Below are 22,166 nucleotides of genomic sequence, written 5' to 3' on the forward strand. Positions count from 1 at the left end.
TCAACCTAAAGGGGAAAGAATATACCCTATTCTGAACATCTCATGTTATCTTCTTTAGAACTGACCACATACTATGTAACAAAGCAAACTTCCTTAGATATAAAAAAAATTAGTATCCTCCTGTGTCTTATCAGATCACCATGGAGTAAAGTAAGAATTTAAACATGGTTCTACCCCAAGAAAGCCTAAAACTTATGGAAGCTGAACAGTCAACTATTGACCACAACAGGGTCAGGGAAGAAATAAAGAAAGAAATTAAAGTCTTCCTTAAATTCAATGAAAATTAAGACACACCATAAACAATCCTATTGGAAGCAATGAAAGCAGTGCTAAGAAGAATGTTCATAGCTTTTATTGCACACATTAAAAAATGGAGAAAGCTCACATTAGAGCCTTAACAACACAGCTGAAAACTCTAGAAAAAAAGAAGCACACTCACCCAGGAGTGTTGTAATATCTGCGGCTGGGCTGTGTCCCCGGCACCCGGCCGCCCACATGGCTAGCTTATGCCCCGAAATAATTACACGGAAACTGTATTCTTTTAATCACTGCCTGGCCCATTAGTTACAGCCTCTTATTGGCTAGCTCTTACATATTGATCTAACCCATTTCTAATATTCTGTGTAGTACCACGAGCTGGCTTACCAGGAAAGTTCTTAACCTGCGTCTGTCTGGAGTGGGAGAATCATGGCGACTCCCTGACTCGGCTTCTTTCTCCCAGCATTCTGTTCTGTCTACTCCGCCTACCTAATTTTCTGTCCTATTAAAGGGGCCAAGGCAGTTTCTTTATTACTTAACCAATGAAACAGATAGAAAGATGACCCACCTCCATCATTTCCCCTTTTTCTGTTTAAACAAAAAATGGCTTTCACTTTAACATAGTAAGATTACATATAACAAAATAGTTATCAAGCAAGAATTACAGTTACAATATTTATATCTATTTTATCTTTTATCATAATTAAGGAAAACTATAACTATAACTAACCATTCTTCAACTCCATCAAAGACTCCAGAGGATATAATATTACCTAAGTAAACAAGAAATCCAAAACTCTAGAAATGAAAGAGACATCTCACTGCCTGGACAGTCACCCAAAGTTCTTTTGTAATGTTGAGTCAACCAACTTTGGCTAAGGCCTAACATAACTGGCATACCATTATTAAAGGCAAGGAACTTTCTTAGGACTATCCTACCCTGTCTTGGCAAGATAAGACAATCCTGTTTCATCCACTTAGGGATATTCTGTATCTTTGTCAGAAGTTGAGGTATGGGCTTTTCTTAACCCAAAGGCCAGTTCTGCCAAGAAGACAAGCTCCCAGTGGAGTGTCTTTGGTGCTCAATGTTCTCTCGGGAGTAGAGTGGTGTTGCCAGGAGTAATTGTGTCTCTTTGGTATAGAAATTTTAGGTTAGATTAAAGGCCATTTTCTACAGCTCTTCGAAGAGGCTGAAGATCATACTATCTATACTAAATATAATCTCTATGTAACTAAAAGACCTGATAAACTTAAAAATAAATATGACAAACATATAATTCTCAATACCTATCTAACTTTGAAGACTAAAAGAATAAACAACTGTGCAATATATGAAGACAATGATCTTCAACTGTAAACAATGTCATAGTATCAGAGGTAGAAATGTACAATGTAATATGGTAGATGTATCAATACAATATAGACAAAGTTATAAGCATACTCATACAAAAATAGAGGTAGGAACACTCACATTCAATATTCAACATATCAGTATACAAGAAACAGTACCAGTACAATTTTCTATAAACAGTAATTCACAAATACCAATCATCCCAAAAAACCAGTTACCCCCTTCTTTTCCTCTTCTTCTTTTTTTTTTTTTTTCAAAAGTCCCATCAGTTTAATAACAATAAAAAAACCCAAAAATGGAAAACAGAGGGCAAGGGAAGTGGCCCCTAGGCAGGGGCACAGGGATCCCTGCTCATGGCACCAGGCCTGGCCTCAGGGTCCCCTGGTATTGCTGTTGCTACGAGGTTGGGGGCAGCGATTGTCCTGTGGGAGCCATGGTCATCTGGGTCAGGACCCTTACTTCTTCTGGGGTGTGCTCAGCTTCTGCATGCCCCGGATCTTGTCCAGCAGGCCAGAGATGAAGGCCTCAGTGGGTTTGTAACAGTCAACTAACAGCTCCTTCACTCTAGCAGCCCGGGTATCATCGCTTTCCATGTCCAAGAGTTCATCCACATCTATCTCCAGCTCTGGGATCTCCTCCTCCTGGCAGTCGTAGAGACGCGTGAGCTGTTCTAAGATCCACTCCTCCAGGTTGAGGCGCTTTCGTAGCTCCTTGCGGTCGTACTTGACGGTGACCTTCCCTTGCCGTCTCACGGGGCCATCATCATCCGCGCCCCCCGGGCCTTCGCCGGCCGCCCCGGGGGGGCTCTGGAAGTAGACACGAGGCCCCGTGCTCCCACTGCCCGGCCCGGGAGCCGGGGCAGCCAACGCCGCGCCCCCCGCGGGGCCGCGCCACTCTGTTGTAATATCTGCGGCTGGGCTGTGTCCCCGGCACCCGGCCGCCCACATGGCTAGCTTATGCCCCGAAATAATTACACGGAAACTGTATTCTTTTAATCACTGCCTGGCCCATTAGTTACAGCCTCTTATTGGCTAGCTCTTACATATTGATCTAACCCATTTCTAATATTCTGTGTAGTACCACGAGCTGGCTTACCAGGAAAGTTCTTAACCTGCGTCTGTCTGGAGTGGGAGAATCATGGCGACTCCCTGACTCGGCTTCTTTCTCTCAGCATTCTGTTCTGTCTACTCTGCCTACCTAATTTTCTGTCCTATTAAAGGGGCCAAGGCAGTTTCTTTATTACTTAACCAATGAAACAGATAGAAAGATGACCCACCTCCATCACAGGAGTAGTAGAAGACCAGAAATAATCAACCAGAAAGCTGAAATCAATAAAATAGGAACACAGTGAACAATTCAAGGAATCAATGAAACAATGAGCAGGTTCTTTTAGAAAGTCAACAAGATTGACAAACAATTTTTCAAACTAAACAAAAGGTACAGATATAATACACAAATTAACAAGATCAGGAATGAAAAGGGAGACTTAACAACAGACACTGAGGAAATTCAGAGAATCATTAGGTCATTTTACAAAAGCTTGTATGCCATAAAGTTGGAAAAATAAAAGAAATTGACATACTTTTTGATAAGTACCATTTACCAAAGTTAAATCAAGAACGGGTGAACAATTTAAATAGACCTATAAGTCATGAGGAAATAGAAGCGGTCATAAAAAAGCTCCCAAGCTAATAAAGCTCAGGAGCAGATGATTTCAATGCTGAATTTTATCAGAACTTCTGGGAAAAGCTGATACCTATACTCCTTAATGTGTTGCACATAATAGAATCTGAGAGTCATTCCCAAACTCTTCTTTTGAATTGACAGTCACTCTGATTCCAAAACCACACAATGAGCAAAACAGGAAAGAGAATTACCGACCAATATCACTCATTAACATTGATGCAAAAATTCTCAATAAAATTTTGCCATACAGAATCCAAGAACACATTTAAAAAATTATGCTTTACAATCAAGTAGGCTTGTTTCCTTTTTTTGCCTGCTCCTGGGTTACCAGGCGTCCCTGTTTAGGTACTGAGGAGTTCCTTCTGGATGGGTTAGGGTGTGCAATTTAGGTGCTGACTCTCCTGGAAGAGAGCACAAATCACCCTCCCCCAGCTCCTGCTGCAGGGCCCCTTTTCTTACACATGACCCAGCCCCCATCTACCCCCCAGAAGCCTGCCTTGCTGTCTCTTAAGTTCTCTCTTCAAGAACAGTTTTCCCATTTCTACACTAAGGTTACACACCCAGAGCAGTGAGTGCCTGCCTACCAGGCAGGCCAGAAGGTTCAAAACAAGGGAACACAGGAACATTCAGCTTGGGGCTGCAGGGTCTCCTGTGCTCTATTGAGCACCACCCTCTCTGTCACATTCTCCCTATTGTCCCTGGCTCATTGGGCTACCAGGCATCCCTGTATAGGTGCTGAGGAATTCCATCTGGACGGGTGAGTGTGTGCTATCCAGGGGCTGACTGTCCTGGAATAGAGCACAAACCCCCACCCCCAGCTCGTGCTGCAGGACTTTCTTTCCTACCCACGATCAGCCCCAAGCCTGCCTTGTCTGCAAGGTCCTTTGCTGAGGAAGAGTTTCATGCTCCTACACTAAGGCTACCCACTCAGAGTGGTGAGTGCCTGTCTGCCAGACAGGCCTCAAGGACCCCCGAAGGGAGCAAATGAACCTTCAGCTTTGGCTGCAGGGTCTCCTGTGTTCTACTCGATACCACACTACACCCCACATTTGCCATTTTGTCCTCGGGTCATTGGACTATCAGGTGTCCATATTTTGGTGCTGAGGAATCCATCTGGAAAGGAACGGCTCCTGCTCCTACACTGAGGTGATACACCCAGGGAGTCAGTCACAGCAAAGACTGGACCAAGACACCACGCCTCTCCAGGCTCCATCTGAAGGAAGAGATGGGCAGGCACCAATGCAAGAATTCCTCAAAACATCCTGAAAGGCAACATGACATTGCCAGAATCCAGGAACCCTAAAATAAGAAGAATTGTATACCCCACTCCAGAAGAATTAGAAGAATTCGACTCAAAATTGAATTATATGAAAATAATAGAGGACCTTAAACAAGAGGTGAAAAACTGCCATAAAAAATTAGAGATTACAAACAAAAATGTAGAGGAAATGAATAAATTTCTCAAAGATACCCAAGAAAACCAAGAGAAACAAGAAAAAGCAATCAAAGAGGTAAGGGAAACGGTTCAAGACTTGAAGAATGAAATGGAAGTATAGAAGAAAAAAAACAAGGTAAGGATGGAGATGGAAAGTCTGGGTAAACAAACAGGAACTACAGAGACAAGTACTACCAACAGATTACAAGAGATTGAAGAAAGAATCTCAGACACTAAAGACACCATAGAGGAAATAAACACACTGATCAAGCAAAACCAACAAATTCTCATCACAAAAATTTCAGGAAATATGGGACACAATAAAAAGACCAAACCTAAGAGTAATAAGGATAGAAGAAGGAGAAGAGTACAGCTCAATGGTCGACAAAATATATTTAATAAAATTAAAAAGAAAACTTTCCCTTCCTTAAGAAAGATATTCTTTGAAGGTCCAAGACGCATACAGAACACCAAATAGACTGGATAAAAAAAAAGTCTCCTCATCATATAACAATCAAAACACAAAACATAGAGAATAAGGAGTGAATATTAAGAGCTGCAAATGAAAAAGGTCAATTTACTTATAAAGGTAAACATATCAGAATTACACCTGACTTCTCTATAGAAACCATGAAAGCTATAAGGTCCTGGATAGATGCACTGCAGAAACTAAGAGACCATGGATGCAAGCCCAGACTGCCATACCCATCCAAACTTTCATAGAATATAAAGGGAGAAAACAAAATTTTCCAGGATAAAAACAAATTTAAACAATACATAGCCACAAATCCAGCCTTACAGAAAGTAATTGAAGGAAAATCACAACCCAAGGAGTCCAACAATGCCCACAATAACTCAGATATCTAATGACCCTTCACCAGCACAACTCAAAGAAGGGTAAAAAAAAGAAAGAAAGAAAGAAAAAATGGCCAGAGTTAACAACCACTGGTCATTAATATCACTTAATATTAATGGCCTCAACTCACCTATAAAGAGACACAGGCTAAGACATTGGATATGAAAACAGGGTCCAACATTCCTCTGCTTACAAGAAACACACCCCAACCTCAAAGACAGACATCTACTCAGGGTAAAGGGCTGGGAAAATATTTATCAAGAAAATGGACCTAGGAAACAAGCAGTTGTGGCTATACTAATTCCTAACAAAGTTGACTTCAAACTAAAATCAATCAGAAGAGATAGAGATGGTCATTTTTTACTCATAACAGGAACAATTTATCAGGACAAAGTCTCAATCCTGAATATCTATGCCCCTAATATAAAAGCACCCACTCATGTAAAAGAAACATAACTGAATCTCAAGGCAGTCATTAAACCATAGACACTAATGTTGGAGATTTTAACACTCCTCTCTCACCAATGGACAGGTCAATCAGACAGAATCCTAACAGAGAAATAAGAGGATTAAACTAGGTAATGAATCAAATGGACTTAATGGATATCTATAGAACATTGCATCCAAATAGGAAAGAATATACCTACTTCTCTGCAGCTCATGGAACCGAAAATTGACCACATACTCAGTAATAAAGCAAACATCCACAGTTACAAAAAAATATTAGCAACCAACTGTATCTTATAGATCACCTTGGATTAAAGTTAGAATTCAACAACAATGCTACCTCCAGAAAGACTACGAACTCATGGAAACTGGACAGTCAACTACTGAACAACTCCTGGATCAAGGAAGAAATAAATAAATTAAAGTCCTTCTTGAATTCAAGGAAAATGAAAACTCAACATACTTAAACCTATGGGACAGTATGAAAGCAGTGCTAAGAGGAAAATTCATAGCACTAAGTGCCCACTTAAATAAAATGGAGAAAGCACACATTGGAGACTTAATAGGAGGAGTAGAAGTCTGGAAATAATCAAACTGGGGGCTGAAATTAACAAAATAGAAAAACATAACACAATCAAAAGAATCAATGAAACAAAAGCTTGTTCTTGGAGAAAATCAACAAGATTGACAAACCCCTATCCAAACTAATCAAATGGCAGAGAGAGAATACGAAAATTAACAACATCAGAAATGAAAAGGGAGACATAACCACAGACACAGAGGAAATAAAGAGAATCATTAAATCTTACTACAAAAGCCTATTTGCCACAAATTTGGAAAAGGTAAAAGAAATGGACAATTTTTAGATAAGTACCATATACCAGAGTTAAAATATTACCAGGTGAACAATCTAAATAGACCTGTTAGTCGTGAAAAATTAGAAGATGATATAAAAATCCTCCCAACCAAAAAAGCCCAGGTCCAGATGGCTTCAAGTCAGAATTCTACCAGAACTTCAAAGAAGACCTATTACCTATACTCCTTAATGTAATGTATTTCACAATATAGAAACAGAGAAATCATTGCCAAACTCCTTTTATGAAGCTGCAGTTACTCTGATACCAAAACCACACAAACACCAAACCAAGAAAGAAAACTACAGGCCAATCTCACTCATGAACATCGATGCGAAAATCCTCAATAAAATACTGGCAAACCAAATCCAAGAACACATTAGAAAAATTATCCATTATGATCAAGTAGGCTTCATGCACGGATGCAGGGCTCATTCCACATATGAAAATCTATCAATGTAATCCATCATGTAAAGAAACTGAAAGAAAAAAACCACATGATCATTTCACTGGATGATGAAAAAGCATTCAAAAAAATTCAACATCCCTTTATGATAAAGGTCTTAGAGAGATTAGAGATACAAGGGTCGTACCTAACTATAATAAAAGCTATTCATAGCAAGCCGACAGCTAACATCTAATTAAATGGAGAGAAACTCAATGTCATCCCAGTAAAATCAGGAACACAACAAGGTTGCCCACTCTCTCCATTCCTCTTACATATAGTGCTTGAAGTTCTAGAAATAGCAATAAGAAAACATAAGGGTATCAAAGGGATTCAAATTGGAAAGGAAGAAGTTAAACTTTCATTATTTTCAGATGATATGATAGTGTGCATAAGCAACCCCCAAAACACCTCCAAAAAACTCCTACAGCTGATAAACACCTTAAGTAGAGTGGCAGTATACAAGATCAAATACAATAAATCAGTTGCCCTCCTATACACGAAGGATAAGCAAGAAGAGAGGAAAATCAGAGAAGCATCACCTTTGACGATAGCCACAGGTAGCATAGAATACCTTGGGGTAAATCTAACCAAGGAAGTGAAGGATCTATTTGACAAGAACTTTAAGTCTTTGAAGAAAGAAATTGGGGAGGATACCAGAAAATGGAAGGATCTCCCTTGCTCTTGGATTGGGAGGATCAACATAGTGAAAATGGCAATTCTACCAAGGTCAATTCCTAGATTATAGCAATCCCCATCAAAATCCCATCAAAATTCGTCACAAACATTGAGAGAACATTATTCAACTTTGTATGGAAAAACAAAAGACCCAGGATAGCCAAAACAATTGTATTCATAAAGGAACTTCTGGAGGCATTACCGTCCCTGACTTCCAACTCTATTACAGAGCTTCAGTATTGAAAACAGCTTGGTATTGGCATCAAAACAGAGAAGTCGACCAATGGAATCAAGTAGAAGACACTGATATTAACCCACAAACCTATGAAAACTGATCTTTGATGAAGTAGCTAAAAGTATTCAATGGAATAAAGAAAGCACCTTCAACAAATGGTGTTGTCAGAACTGGTTGTCAACGTGTAGAAGAATGAAAATAGATCCATATCTATCACCATGCACAAAACTCAAGTCCAAATGGATTAAAGACCTCAATATCAGTCTGAACACACTGAACCTGATAGAAGAAAATGTGGGAAGTACTCTACAACACATGGGCACAGGAGAACACTTCCTACGTATAACCCCAGCAGCACAAACACTAAGGACATCATTGAATAAATGGGACCTCCTGACACTGAGAAGCTTCTGTAAAGGACACTGTCACTAAGACAGAAAGGCAACCCACTAATTGGGAGAAGATATTCACCAATCCGCAACTGACAAAGGTCTGATCTCCAAAATATATATAGAAATTCTAGAAATTAGACCGTAAAAGGTTATTAAATCCAATTATAAAATGGGGCACTGAGCTGAACGAAGACTTTTCAATAGAAGAATTTCAAATGGCCAAAACACACTTAAGATCATGCCCAAGTTCCTTAGCAATCAGGGAAATGCAAATCAAGACAACCTTAAAATAGCATCTTACACCTGTCAGAATGGCTAAAATAAAAAACACCAATGATAGCCTCTGCTGGAGAGGTTGTGCAAAAAGGGGCACACTCATCCATTGCTGGTGGGAATGCAAACTTGTGCAACCACTTTGGAAAGCAGTGTGGCGGTTTCTCAGGAAAGTCGGGTTCAACCTACCTCTCGACCCAGCAATACCACTTTTGGGAATATACCTAAGAGATGCCCTAACATACAACAAAAGTATATGCTCAACTATGTTCATAGCAGCATTGTTTGTAATAGCCAGAACCTGGAAACAACCTAGATGCCCTTCAATGGAAGAATGGATTAAGAAGTATGGAATATATACATATTAGAGTACTACTCAGCAGTAAAAAACAATGACTTCTTGAATTTTCATACAAATGGACGGAAATTGAAAACACTATCCTGAGTGAGTTAAGCCAGACTCAAAAAGAGGAACATGGGATGTACTCACTCATATTTGGTTTCTAGCCATAAATAAAGGACATTGAGACTATAATTTGTGATTCTAGAGAAGCTAAATAAGAAGGTGAACCCAAAGAAAAATATATAAGCATCCTCCTGAATATTAACCTTCATCAGGCAATGAAAGAAGACAGAGACAGAGACCAACATTGGAGCACTGGACTGAAGTCTCACGATCCAAAGGAGGAGCAGAAGGAGAGAGAGTACAGGCAAGGAACTCAGGACTGTGAGAGCAATGGGAATGTTCTATCGGAAACACACCAAGGCCAGCTGGGCGGGGTCTGAAAAAGCATGGGACAAAACTGGACTCGCTGAACATAGCGGACAATGAGGACTACTGAGAACTGAAGAACAATGGCAATGGGTTTTTAATCCTATTGCACATAATGGCTTTGTGGGAGCCTAGGTACTTTGGATGCTCACCTTAATAGACCTGGATGGAGGTGGGTGGTCCTTGGACCTCCCACAGGGCAGGGAAACCTGATTGCTCTTTGGGCTGAGGAGGGAGGAAGACTTGATTGGAAGAGTGGGGGGAAATGGGAGGTGGTGGCGGGAAATAGGCAGAAATCTTTAATAATTTAATTAATTAATTAATTAATTAATTAAATAAAAGATATTTAAATTAAAAAAAGACCAAACCTAAGAATAATAGGGATATAAGGAGAAGAGCCACAGCTCAAAGGCCCAGAACATATTTTAACAAAATTATGGAAGAAAATTTTCCCAACATAAAGAAAGATATTCCTTTGAATATTCAAGAAGCATACAGAACACCAAACAGTCTGGATCAAAAAAAAATCCCCTCACCATATAAAAATCAAAACACAAAACATACAGATTAAAGAAATAATAGTAAGAGCTGCAAATGAAAAAGGGCAAGTTACTTATAAAGGTAAAGCAATCAGACTTACACCTGACTTCTCTATGGAAACCATGAAAGCAAGAAGGTCCTGGATAGAGGTACTACAGAAAGTAAGAGACGGTGAATGCAAGCCCAAGCTACAATACCCAGACAAGCTATTGTTCACTATCAATGGAAAAAACAAACATGTCAGCATAAGAACAAATTCAAACAATACGTAGCCACAAATCCAGCCTTACAGTGTGTAATAGAAGGAAAATCACAACCCAAGGAATCCAACATTGCCAACACTGCCTACAAGGACTCAGGCATCTAGCAAGCCTTCACCAGCACAACTCAAAGAAGGGAGACATACAAACTCTACTAACAAAAGCAATAAGTATAACTGGAGTAAACAGCTACTGGTAATTAATATCACTTACTATTAGTGGACTCAATTCACATATAAAAAGGCACAGGCTGAGATATTGGATACGAAAATAGGATCCAACATTCTGCTGTTTTACAAGAAACACATCTCAACCACAAAGACAGGCATCTACTCAGACTAGAGGGTTGGGAAAAAGTTTTTCAAGCAAACGGGCTAAGAATCAAGCAGGAGTGGCCATACTAATTTCTAACAAAACTGACTTCAAACAAAATCAATCAGAAGAGGTTGAGACTTTTTATACTCATAACAGGAAAATTCATCAGGATGAAGTCTCAATCCTAAATATCTATGCCCATAATATAAAAGCACCCACTTATGTAAAAGAATTATTACTAAAACTCAAGGCAGACATCAAACCACACACACACTAGTTGTAGGAGACATCAACACACCTCTCTCATCAATGGACAGGTCAATCAGACAGAAACCTAATAGAGAATAAGAGAATTATTGGAGGTAATGAAGCAAATGGACTTAACAGACATCTATAGATCACTCCACTCACATAGGAAAGACTACACCTTCTTCTCATGGAACCTTCTTGAAATTAAACAAATACTTGGTAACTAAGAAAACCTCCACAGATACAAAAAAAATCAGTGTCCACCCGTGTCTTATCAGATCAGCATGGATTAAAATTAGAAGGCAACAACAAGGTTACCCCCAGAAAGCCGACCAACTCATGGAAACTGAATAGTCAACTACTGAACAGCACCTGGGTCAAGAAAGAAATTAAGAAAAACATAAAAATCTTCCGTGAATTTAATAAAATTGAAGAGACAACATACTCAAATCTATGGGAAAGTATGAAAGCAGTGCTAAGAGGAAAGTTCATAGCACTAAGTGCCCACATAAGAAAACAGAGAAACCATACAATGGGGACTTAACAGCACACCTTAAAGCTCTAGAAAAAAAAAAAAGAAGAAGACGCACCCAGGAGGAGTAGAAGACTGGAAATAATCAAACTCAGGGCTGAAATCAACAAAAAATAGAAAGACAGAAAACAATCCAAAGAATCAATGAAGCAAAAAGTTGGTTCTTGGAGAAAATTAACAAGATCGACAAACCCTTATCCAAACTAACTAAACGACAGAGAGAGAACACTCAAATAAATAAGATCAAAAATGAAAAAGGGGACATAACCACAGACACACAGGAAATTCAGAGAATCATTAGATCTTACTACAAAAGCCTATATGCCAAAAAACTGGAAATGCAAAAGAAATGGACATTTTTTTTAGATAAGTACCATATACCAAAGCTAAACCAAGACCAGGCGAACAATCTCAATAGATCTGTTAGTCGCAAAAAATTAGAAGCTGTTATCCAAAACCTCCCTTCCAAAAAAAGCCCAGGACCAGATGGTTTCAATGTGGAATTCTACAAGAACTTCCAAGAAGACCTAATACCTATACTCCTGGAGGTATTTCACAATATAGAAACAGAAGAGTCACTGCCAAATTGCTTTTATGAAGCTACAGTCACCCTGATACCAAAACCTCAAAAGACTTAACCAAGAAAGAGAATTACAGGTCAATCTCACTCCTAAACAGTGATGCTAAAATTCTCAATAAAAGACTGGCAAACCAAATCCAAGAATATATGAAAAAAAAATTATCCATTATGATCAAGTAGGCTTCATTCCAGAGATACAGAGCTCGTTCAACATAGGGAAATCTATCAATGTAATCCATCATATAATAAACTGAAAGAAAAAAAACATATGATCATTTCATTAGATGCTGAAAAAGCATTCGACAAAATCCAACACCCCTTTATGATAAAGGTCCTGGAGAGATTAGGGATACAAGTGTCATACCTAAATATAATAAAAGCTATTTACAGCAAGCCAACAGCAAACATTAAATTAAAGTGAGAAAAACTCAAAGCCATCACACTAAAATCAGGAACACGACAAGGCTGTCCTTTCTCTCCATACCTCTTCAATATAGTGCTTGAAGTTCTAGCAATAGCAATAAGACAACATAAGGGGATCAAGAGGATTCATATTCGAAAGGAAGAAGTGAAAATTTGTTATTTGCAGATGATATGATAGTATACATAAGCGACCACAAAAACGGTACCAAAGAACTCCTATAGCAGATAAACACCTTTAATAATGTGGCAGGATTCAAGATCAACTCCAAGAAAGAGGTGCCTTCCTATACAATAAGGATAAGGAAGAAGAGAGGGAAATCAGAGAAGCATCACCTGTCACGATAGCCACAAATCTGTCACGATAGCCACAAATAGCATAAGATATCTTGGGGTAACTCTGATCAAGAAAGTGAAAGATCTCTTTGACAAGAACTTTAAGTCTTTTAAGAAAGAAATTGAAGAGGACACCAGAAAATGGAAGGATCTCCCTTGTTCTTGGATTGGGAGGATCAACCTAGTAAAAATGACAATTTTACCAAAAGCAATATATAGATTCAATGCAATCCCCATCAAAATCCCTTCAAAATTCTTCACAGCCCTTGAGAAGAAAATAATCAACTTTATATGGAAAAACAAAAAACTCAGGATAGCCAAAACAATCTTATATAATAAAGGATTGTCTGGAGGCATTACCATCCCTGACTTCAAACTCTATTACAGAGCTACAGTATTGAAAACAGCTTGGTATTGACATAAAAACAGAGAAGTCAACCAACGGAATGTAAAGAAGACCCGGACTTTAACCCACAAATCTATGAACACCTGATTTTCGATAAAGGAGCTAAAAGCATACAATGGATAAAAAAGATCATCTTCAACAAATTATGCTGGCAAAACTGGATGTCAATCTGTAGAAGAATGAAAATAGATCCATGTCTATCACCATGCACTAAACTTAAGTCCAAATGGATTAAAGACCTCAATAAGAGTCAGAACACACTGAACCTGATAGAAGAGAAAGTGGGAAGTACTCTACAACAGATGGGCACAGGAGACCACTTCCTACGTATAACCACAACAGCACAGTTATTAAGGGCCTCTTTGAAAATATGGGACCTCCTGAGACTGAGAAGCTTCTGTAAAACAGAGGACACTGTCAATAAGACAGAAAGGCATCCCACATACTGGGAGAAGATCTTCACCAACCCCACAATTGACAAAGGTTTGATCTTCAATATATATAAAGAACTCAATAAATTAGACCGTAAAAGGCTAATCAACCCAATTATAAAATGGGGCAATGAACTGAACAGAGAATTCTCAACAGAAGAAGTTCATATGGCCAAAAGACACTTAAGGTCATGCTCAACTTCCTTAGAGATAAGGAGAATCCAAATCAAGACAACTTTATGATGTCATCTAACACCTGTCAGAATGGCTAAAATCAAAAACACCAATGATAGCCTTTGCTGGAAAAGTTGTAGAAAAAGGGGTATACTCATCCATTGCTGTTGGGAATGCAAACTTGTGCAACCACTTTGGAATGCAGTGTGGCACTTTCTCAGGAAATTCGGGATCAACATACTCCTGACCCAGCAATATCACTCTTGGGAATATACCCAAGAGATGCCCTATCATACAACAAAAGTATATGCTCAACTATTTTCATAGCAGCATTGTGTGTAATAGCCAGAACTTGGAAACAATCGAAATGCCTTTCAATGGAAGAATGGATGAAGAAAGTATGGAATATATCCATATTAGAATACTATTCAGCAGTAAAAACAATGACTTCTTGAATTTTGCATTCAAATGGACAGAAATAGAAATACTATCCCGAGTGAGGTTAGACAGACCCCCAAAAAAAGAGGAACATGGGATGTACTCACTCATATTTGGTTTCTAGCCAAAAATAAAGGACATTGACTCTATAACTTATGACCCTAGAAAAACTAAATAAGATGGTGAACACAAAGGAAAACATATAGACATCCTCCTGGATTTTAACCTTCATCAGGCGATGAAAGGTGACAGAGACAGAGTCCCACATTGGAGCACCAGACTACAACCCCAAACCAGGAGAAGAAGGAGAGAGAGCATGAACAAGGAACTCAGGACTACGAGGGGTGCACCCACATACTGAGACAAAGGGGATGTTCTTTTGGAAACTCACCATGGCCAGGTGGACTAGGTCTCAAAAAACATGGGATAGTACTGGACTCAATAAACATAGCAGACAAAGAGGACTGCTGAGAAGTCAAGAACAATGGCACTGGGTGTTGATCCTACTGCACATACTGGCTTTGTGGGAGCCTAGGCTGTTTGGATGAACACCTTAATAGACCTGGGAGAAGGTGGGATGTCCTTGAACTTCCCACAGGGCAGGAAACCCCGATTGCTCTTAGGACTGATGGGGGAGGGGGAAGGTTATGGGAGGCAGTGCCGGGGAAGAGACAGAAATCTTTAATAAAGAAATAAATTAATAAAAAAAAACTGAAAAAAAGTCAACTGTGATATTGATGGTGAGTAATTTTGATAACATCAATGCATTGGAAAAACAGCTATAACATAAAAGAAAGCCTATCCGGTATTCATTTAAAGATTTACCTTTCATGGACATCCATTACTGCTCTGAAAAGTTGTTAGGAAACATATGGCAGAATTGGTCACTAGCCTTGTCACATATATCCTGTCCCTAGATACACCCCTACTTGGGACTGAATCTTACATGTGTGTGACTAAGTTGAACTTGGCAGTTTGTTTCAATTAATTCCAATAAAGCTGATAGTTTCACCCACTAACTAATTACACTTACATCAAATAACAAAATGTATTTGAATCACTTAATTCCCAGGGAGCACATGTACAGCAGATAATAATTGTATCCATGGAAGTCATAGGTACCAGCAACCAGATCTGCCCAGGTCTCTGTCTAGAGAAGGAGAGCAACAGGTATTCAAATCATGTAATGGGTGGGAAGGAAGTGAAGTTACACAACTCCTGAGAGATGCTGGAAGTATTTAGGTTCAAGATGGCTCATTCCAAGATTGCCTAGATAAAGGTAGAAGTAGTGCCAGGATGCTTATTCTTAATTAGACATGCCAAAGGCAAAAATTAAAATATGCTCTAATTGATATTGAAAGTGTAATGTGTTGCGGGAGGTCCTTCTGCTCTTCCAGCCAATAGCCACCGAGATACCAGCCCATTGGGGCATGGTCTGTTTCCCTTTAAAAACAAAGTGGCTACTTCCCTCCTCTCTCTCTTTACTTTCTGCTCCGGTCCCGGCGACTAGACTTCTTCCTAATTGCGTGCACAGAGGGCTGTTGTCTGGGACAGTGATCTGTAAGTTTATTCCCCTTTAAATAAATACCACCCTAATAATCACAATTCCAAACTGGTGTGGGATTGTTTATGAATTGCGCCTTCATCTGGCACCCAAAGTTTGGTTTTAGGACCCCTCCTTCCCACCCCCCCGCTCGGCTGCCGGCCGCCAGTTCGGCCACGGCCTGTTACTTGCGGCCTGTGCCTTGTGCGTGGAGCCAGCAGTTTAACATAAATCATCATGCAGTGGCTTTTCTTGCTGCAGTTTTTTATATTTTCCCTTTAGACACCTCAGATTGACTTCGAGTCCCGATGCAGCCTATCGTTTGCCTCGCTATGTGGATTTAAATTCCACAGGCCCGCATAGTCTTTGCCCACGTGGTATGCTCTTTTCTGAATCATTTTCATATCTCCCTTGCAAGCGCAGCTCTTAAGCAGAACGAACCAGAGCACGCGGTTACCGGTTGCGGAAAGCTGCAACCCCTTGGGACAACTCTGTCACCTGGAGGCATACACGGCTTCCGGGTTACTCTTCTCTACCCCTGGATTCTGGTTTATGGTTCCGTGTACGGAATTGATTTAATTACATTTACTTTGTTGAGCAACTTACATTTCCCAGTTTTTAACAAATACTAGGCGGACACTGAAACAGGACCCTGTTTTCGTCGCGACTTGGGAACAGCGCCACCTGCTGGATAATAGGTAATATGAAAGTTTTCATTTCCAACATGAATTTTACTGTTTTGACTACCAAAACAATGGTTTTTTTCATGCAAGGTTTATATCACTATGGAGATAACTTAATTTACTGGTTACTAGATTTCAGTATTCTTTTGAATATTCTATTATTTAGGAAAAATATGGTCCTAAGAACCATACAATCTTTAACAGAAACTAATACAGGTCAGGAGATTCAGGATTCAAAAGCTTTGAAATCACAGGTGCAGAATGCGGACAAAAAAATTGATACCTCATTGAAATCACTAGAAACACATGTAGCTCAGGAGATTCAGGATTTAAGAGAGACAATGATAAGAAGACTTGAAATGATTGAAGAAATTATTGGAGCTGGTGAACAGAGTGAGAAGGCACAAGGACAGGATACAATGCCACCACCAGCTATTAGATCTGGCTTACCCAGGGTTTTAGCGACATTCCGTGATATTCATTCTGACAAAGCGTCAACTTCTAAAGGCTCAAAGGGAGTCAGAGAAGCTAGATGGATGCCAATAGCAAAGACTTTTGCAAAGATTAATTAAGGCTCTGTACATAGGGCTAACAGACCCAGAAGCTAGACGACTACTTCTTGAATCTCTAGTTTTTGAGAATGCAAACATAGAATACAAAAAGATAATTGGGCCTTTAAAGTTTACATCAGCACCTATGGATGAATGGATTCAGCATACAATGAATGTTGAGACGTTTAGCTATAATGATGAATCTTGGGTAGGAGAAGTGATTTCCCAAGCAATGAGGAGACATCAAACTGCCAGGTGTTTTAATTGTGGTAAATTAGGACATCTGAAAAGGGATTGCAGGCAAAGGATTTCTAGGAATAATATCCCTTCTGGGAATGACAAAAATAGGAGACCTCGGCCTTCAGGTATATGTAGGAGATGCGGTAAAGGCCGACATTGGTCCAACGAATGCAGGTCAACAACAGACAGACAAGGCAACCCGATACCATTGGGAAACTCCTTGAGGGGCCTCTCGCAGGCCCCAAAGCCAACAGTGGCCCAGTCATTCCCAGTCACAGTAGAGAACGTGCCTCACCAAGAAAATTAAAAGCTCCAATTTCTGCCCTAAAAAATATTACTGGTCTAAATGATGAATTACGCATGGAGGATGAGTCAAAAAACCCAGTAGGACAGAGTAAACTCATATTTTGGCAGACTTCTATTAATGATCAAAGACCAAAGCTAAGAGTCTATATAAATGGCACTTTTATTGATGTCTTATTAGACACAGGTGTGTATGTAAGTATCATTACTCCAGAATCTTGGCATCCGAATTGGCCTCTTCAAGAGGTAGATGTTCAGTTCCTGGGAATTGGAACCCTATCTCGTGTCAAACAAAGCACAAGATGGGTTGAATGCATAGGGCCTGAAGGGCAAATAGGAAGACTAAGGCCATATATTGCCAATATCGCAATAAAATTCTGGGACCGCGACCTGCTACAGCAATGGAATACCCAGATTAACATTCCTGTAGTTCCAGGAACTCATAATTCTGGGAAGGACATGATGAGATATTATGGGAAAACGTCACCAGCCATTCAGGCTGTACAAGAACATACAGCAAATACCGAACCTTTAGAGGTACCAACAGCCCTACCTTTAAAATGGCTAACTGAGAAGCCAATATGGATCAAACAGTGGCCTCTAGCTGAAGATAAATTACAGGCATTGGAACAGCTGCTGCAAGAGCAACTAGATGCTCACCATATTGAAGAATCCACCAGCCCTTGGAATTCTCCTGTGTTTGTTGTAAAAAAAGAAATCCGGTAAATGGAGAATGGTGACAGATTTAAGAGCTGTCAACTAGGTAATTCAACCTATGGGCCCACTACAATCTGGAATTTCTTTGCCTTCTCTATTACCAAAAGGATGGCCTCTTATAGTTATTGATTTGAAAGATTGTTTTTTCACCATACCGTTACAAGAAAAGGATAGAGAAAAAATTGCCTTCACAGTGCCTACTTATAATAATTCTCAGCCTAATAGGAGATATCAATGGACTGTCCTCCCACAGGGTATGCTCATTAGTCCTACATTGTGCCAATATTTTGTAAGTAAGCCATTGGAAATAATTCGTAAACAATTCCCCAAGTCCATAATTTACCATTACATGGATGACATCTTGTTATCTGATTCAAATAAAGATACTTTAGAAAGGATGTTTGAAGAAGTAAAGAAAGTCTTGCCTAGGTGGGGATTACATATTGCCCCTGAAAAGATTCAAAGAGGAAATTATATTAATTACCTAGGTTACAGAATAGGGTTAGAGAACATTAAAATGCAAAAGGCACAAATTAGGCGAGACCGGTTAAAGACTCTTAATGACTTCCAAAGATTGTTAGGAGACATTTCTAGTCTACGACCAGCTGTTGGGATAACACCTGATCTAATAGTTCATTTAAACAAAACCTTAGATGGTGATAAAGATTTGAATAGTCCAAGAAAACTGACAGCTGAAGCAGAAAAGGAACTGACAATGATTGAGGAAAAATTACAGGAGGCACATGTGGATAGGGTAAACCCAAATCTTAGCTGCATCCTAGTCATATTACCTTCCAGAATTTCTCCTACAGGGATTCTAATGCAGAGGGAAGATATTATTTTAGAGTGGATATTTATACCTAATAAACCAAGTAAAGAATTAAAAACTTATGTGGAAAAAGTCTCTGAATTAATTATAAAAGGTAAACTGAGACTGCGTCAACTAGCAGGTATAGACCCAGCAGAAATTATAGTGCCTTTTACTACTGAAGAAATAAAAAAGTTATGGGAAGACAATGAACCATGGCAAAGAGCTTGTGCTAATTTTTTGGGAGAAACTAATTGCAACTATCCCAAAAGTGGTAGACTTAACCTCATAAAGAGAACTTCTTGGATTCTTCCTAGAATTGTACGTGATGCTCCAATAACTGGAGCCTGTACGTTCTATACTGATGCAAATAAATCAGGGAAAGCAGGTTATAAGTCAGATGAATTGAGTAAGGTGGAACAAAGCCCTTATAATTCTGTCCAGAAGGCAGAATTATATGCCATTCTTATGGTGCTAAGGGATTTTAAAGAACCTCTTAATATAGTTACAGATTCACAATATGCAGAAAGAGTTATCTTGCATATTGAAACCACTGAATTTATACCAGATGACACAGAGTTGACTTCATTGTTTATCCAGGTACAAGACATATTCAGGAACAGGCTTTGTCCAATGTACATAACACACATCCGGTCCCATAAAGGTCTGCCTGGTCCTCTAACACAAGGCAACGCTGAGATTGATCAATTATTGATTGGAAGCGTGTTGCAGGCCTCAGAATTTCATAAGAAGCATCATGTCAATAGTAAAGGCCTAAAGAAAGAATTTTCCATTACATGGCAACAAGCTAAGGACATTATAAAGAGATGTCCTATTTGTTCTTTCTATAATCAAACACCGTTGCCTGCAGGGAGTAACCCAAAGGGTACTAAGAGAAATGAAATATGGCAGATGGATGTGTTCCACTTTATGGAATTTGGTAAATTAAAATATGTACACCACACCATAGACACGTATTCAGGTTTTCAATGGGCTACTGCCCTGAGCTCAGAAAAGGCTGATTCAGTAATCACACATCTATTGGAAGTTATGGCCATCATGGGAATACCTGCACAAATAAAGACAGACAATGGTCCAGCATATGTATCTAAGAAAATGAAATGATTTTTTGCTTATTATAATATAAAACACATTACAGGTATACCACATAATCCCATAGGTCAGGCAGTTATAGAAAGATCAAATTGTACTATAAAGGATATGCTGAACAAACAGAAAGGGACCAAAAATACCCCCAGAAATAGATTACATAATGCTTTATTGATCTTGAAATTTCTTAACGCTAATGAGTAAGGAACGACAGCAGCAGAAAGACATTGGATAATGGAAAAGTCCGCTGAACTAAATCAACCAATTTATTTCAAAGATGTGCTGACCTCTCAATGGAAGCCAGGAGATGTGCTACGTTGGGGAAGGGGTTTTGCTCTTGTTTCCACAGGAGAAGAAAAATTGTGGGTACCATCAAAATTAATAAAGGTTTGATTTGAAGAGGAGAAACCTCTTGGAAAGGAGAAATGACAACTCATCCACAATGATGATATTCCTACAGGTGGTAAGAACAACATATAGAATGGGGGCAGGGTTCTGTTCTTATCTCCACAGGAAAACACTCATCTTTGAAAAATTCAAGGGATCCTGGATGTTTGGATACTGACAGATGGAAAAATACCTGCCCAATAGGAACTATCAAGAAAACTGAATAAGTTGTGTAAGTAAAATATACTAAACCATATTTCTAAATTTATAGAGCTGGTTTTGAAGGTGGACTCTGGCTCAGTCCCTCTCCAATTATAAGCCTGTTGTTAGGAGAAAAACCCAGAGTTTCTGGAGTTTCTGTCTCATGTCAAGAGCCATGATAGGGGACAGAAAGAAATATGAGTTTAGAAAACATCTATGCTTTTCTTCATATCTATCATACTTTTCATTGAATATATCTATCATTCCTTTCATTGAATATATATATGTGTGTGTGTGTGTGTGTGTATATATGTCTATATGATTAATGTTTAAGTTTTTCACAATGAACAATGAGTTCTTCCTGAAGTGACATTTAAAGTTTCCAGGAAGAAGATGGGGCCCCATAACAACGACTCCACCTGGTTGATATGACGTCATGATACTGATAGCGCTATTACAAGACCTGTTTTGGGTACCAGCTGCACAAGACGATCTCAAATTGGTTAGCTGAAATGGTGCACCTCTTATACAACATTCTGGCCAGACATGCACAAAATACTCAGAGACTATTTGCAATTTTAAAAGACATCGATCTTGAAATTTAACCATCATTTTAATTTCACAGGATCTCCCAGAAAGAACGTCGCCCCCATGACAGCTGGAAGTAACTCTAGAGGATGACGTCCCCTCTCCCAGTAAAGTTTGCCCTTGGGTTTAGGGACATCATTTAGGGATTGTTTATAAATTGGTATATGGTTGAGGGTAGGGGAAAAAATTTTATAAGCTCAGGGATCATTTGAGAAAAAAAAGAGGGATAATAGATTGGTACTTGTTGGTACTTGTGAGTTATTGTTTTGAGACAAATGTATTGGTATCGATTCTTATATATTGATACAAAGTGAAATTATATTGACTATTGTATGCATGCATGTTTCTACATCTGTTTAAAAACATTTGTTATGTATTGACATATATTGTATTGATATATATTGTATATATTTACCATATTGCAGTGTACATTTCTACCTCTGATTAAGATACTTACATTTTGTTTGTGTTTTGATATATATTTACCATACTGCAATGTATATTTGTACATTGCTTATATTTGGAGGTCATTATCCTCATTTGTTTCACAGTTGTGTATTGTCTTAATCTTTAAGTTAGATAGATAATGAGAATTATATAGATCAATAGTATTCTAAGTTTGTCATTTATAATTAGACTAATCAGGTTCTTTAGATACATAGAGATTATACT

At 38.9% G+C, this 22,166-nt stretch overlaps 1 protein-coding gene across 1 annotated transcript; it reads right to left on the reverse strand.

The window, feature by feature from the left end:
* Positions 1-1,865: 1,865 nt before the first annotated feature.
* LOC130869067 (protein phosphatase 1 regulatory subunit 14B-like) lies at positions 1,866-17,057 on the reverse strand. The gene is made up of 2 exons (XM_057761160.1): positions 17,040-17,057; positions 1,866-2,502 (listed from the first exon to the last, which is right to left on the reverse strand). Exons 1-2 carry the CDS (start codon positions 17,055-17,057, stop codon positions 2,065-2,067), a joined length of 456 nt encoding a protein of 151 aa, XP_057617143.1. The 3' UTR covers positions 1,866-2,064.
* Between the last annotated feature and the right edge of the window lie 5,109 nt (positions 17,058-22,166).

This window comes from Chionomys nivalis, unplaced genomic scaffold (assembly GCF_950005125.1).
Source record: "Chionomys nivalis unplaced genomic scaffold, mChiNiv1.1 scaffold_29, whole genome shotgun sequence".
NCBI classification, from domain to species: Eukaryota; Metazoa; Chordata; class Mammalia; order Rodentia; family Cricetidae; genus Chionomys; species Chionomys nivalis.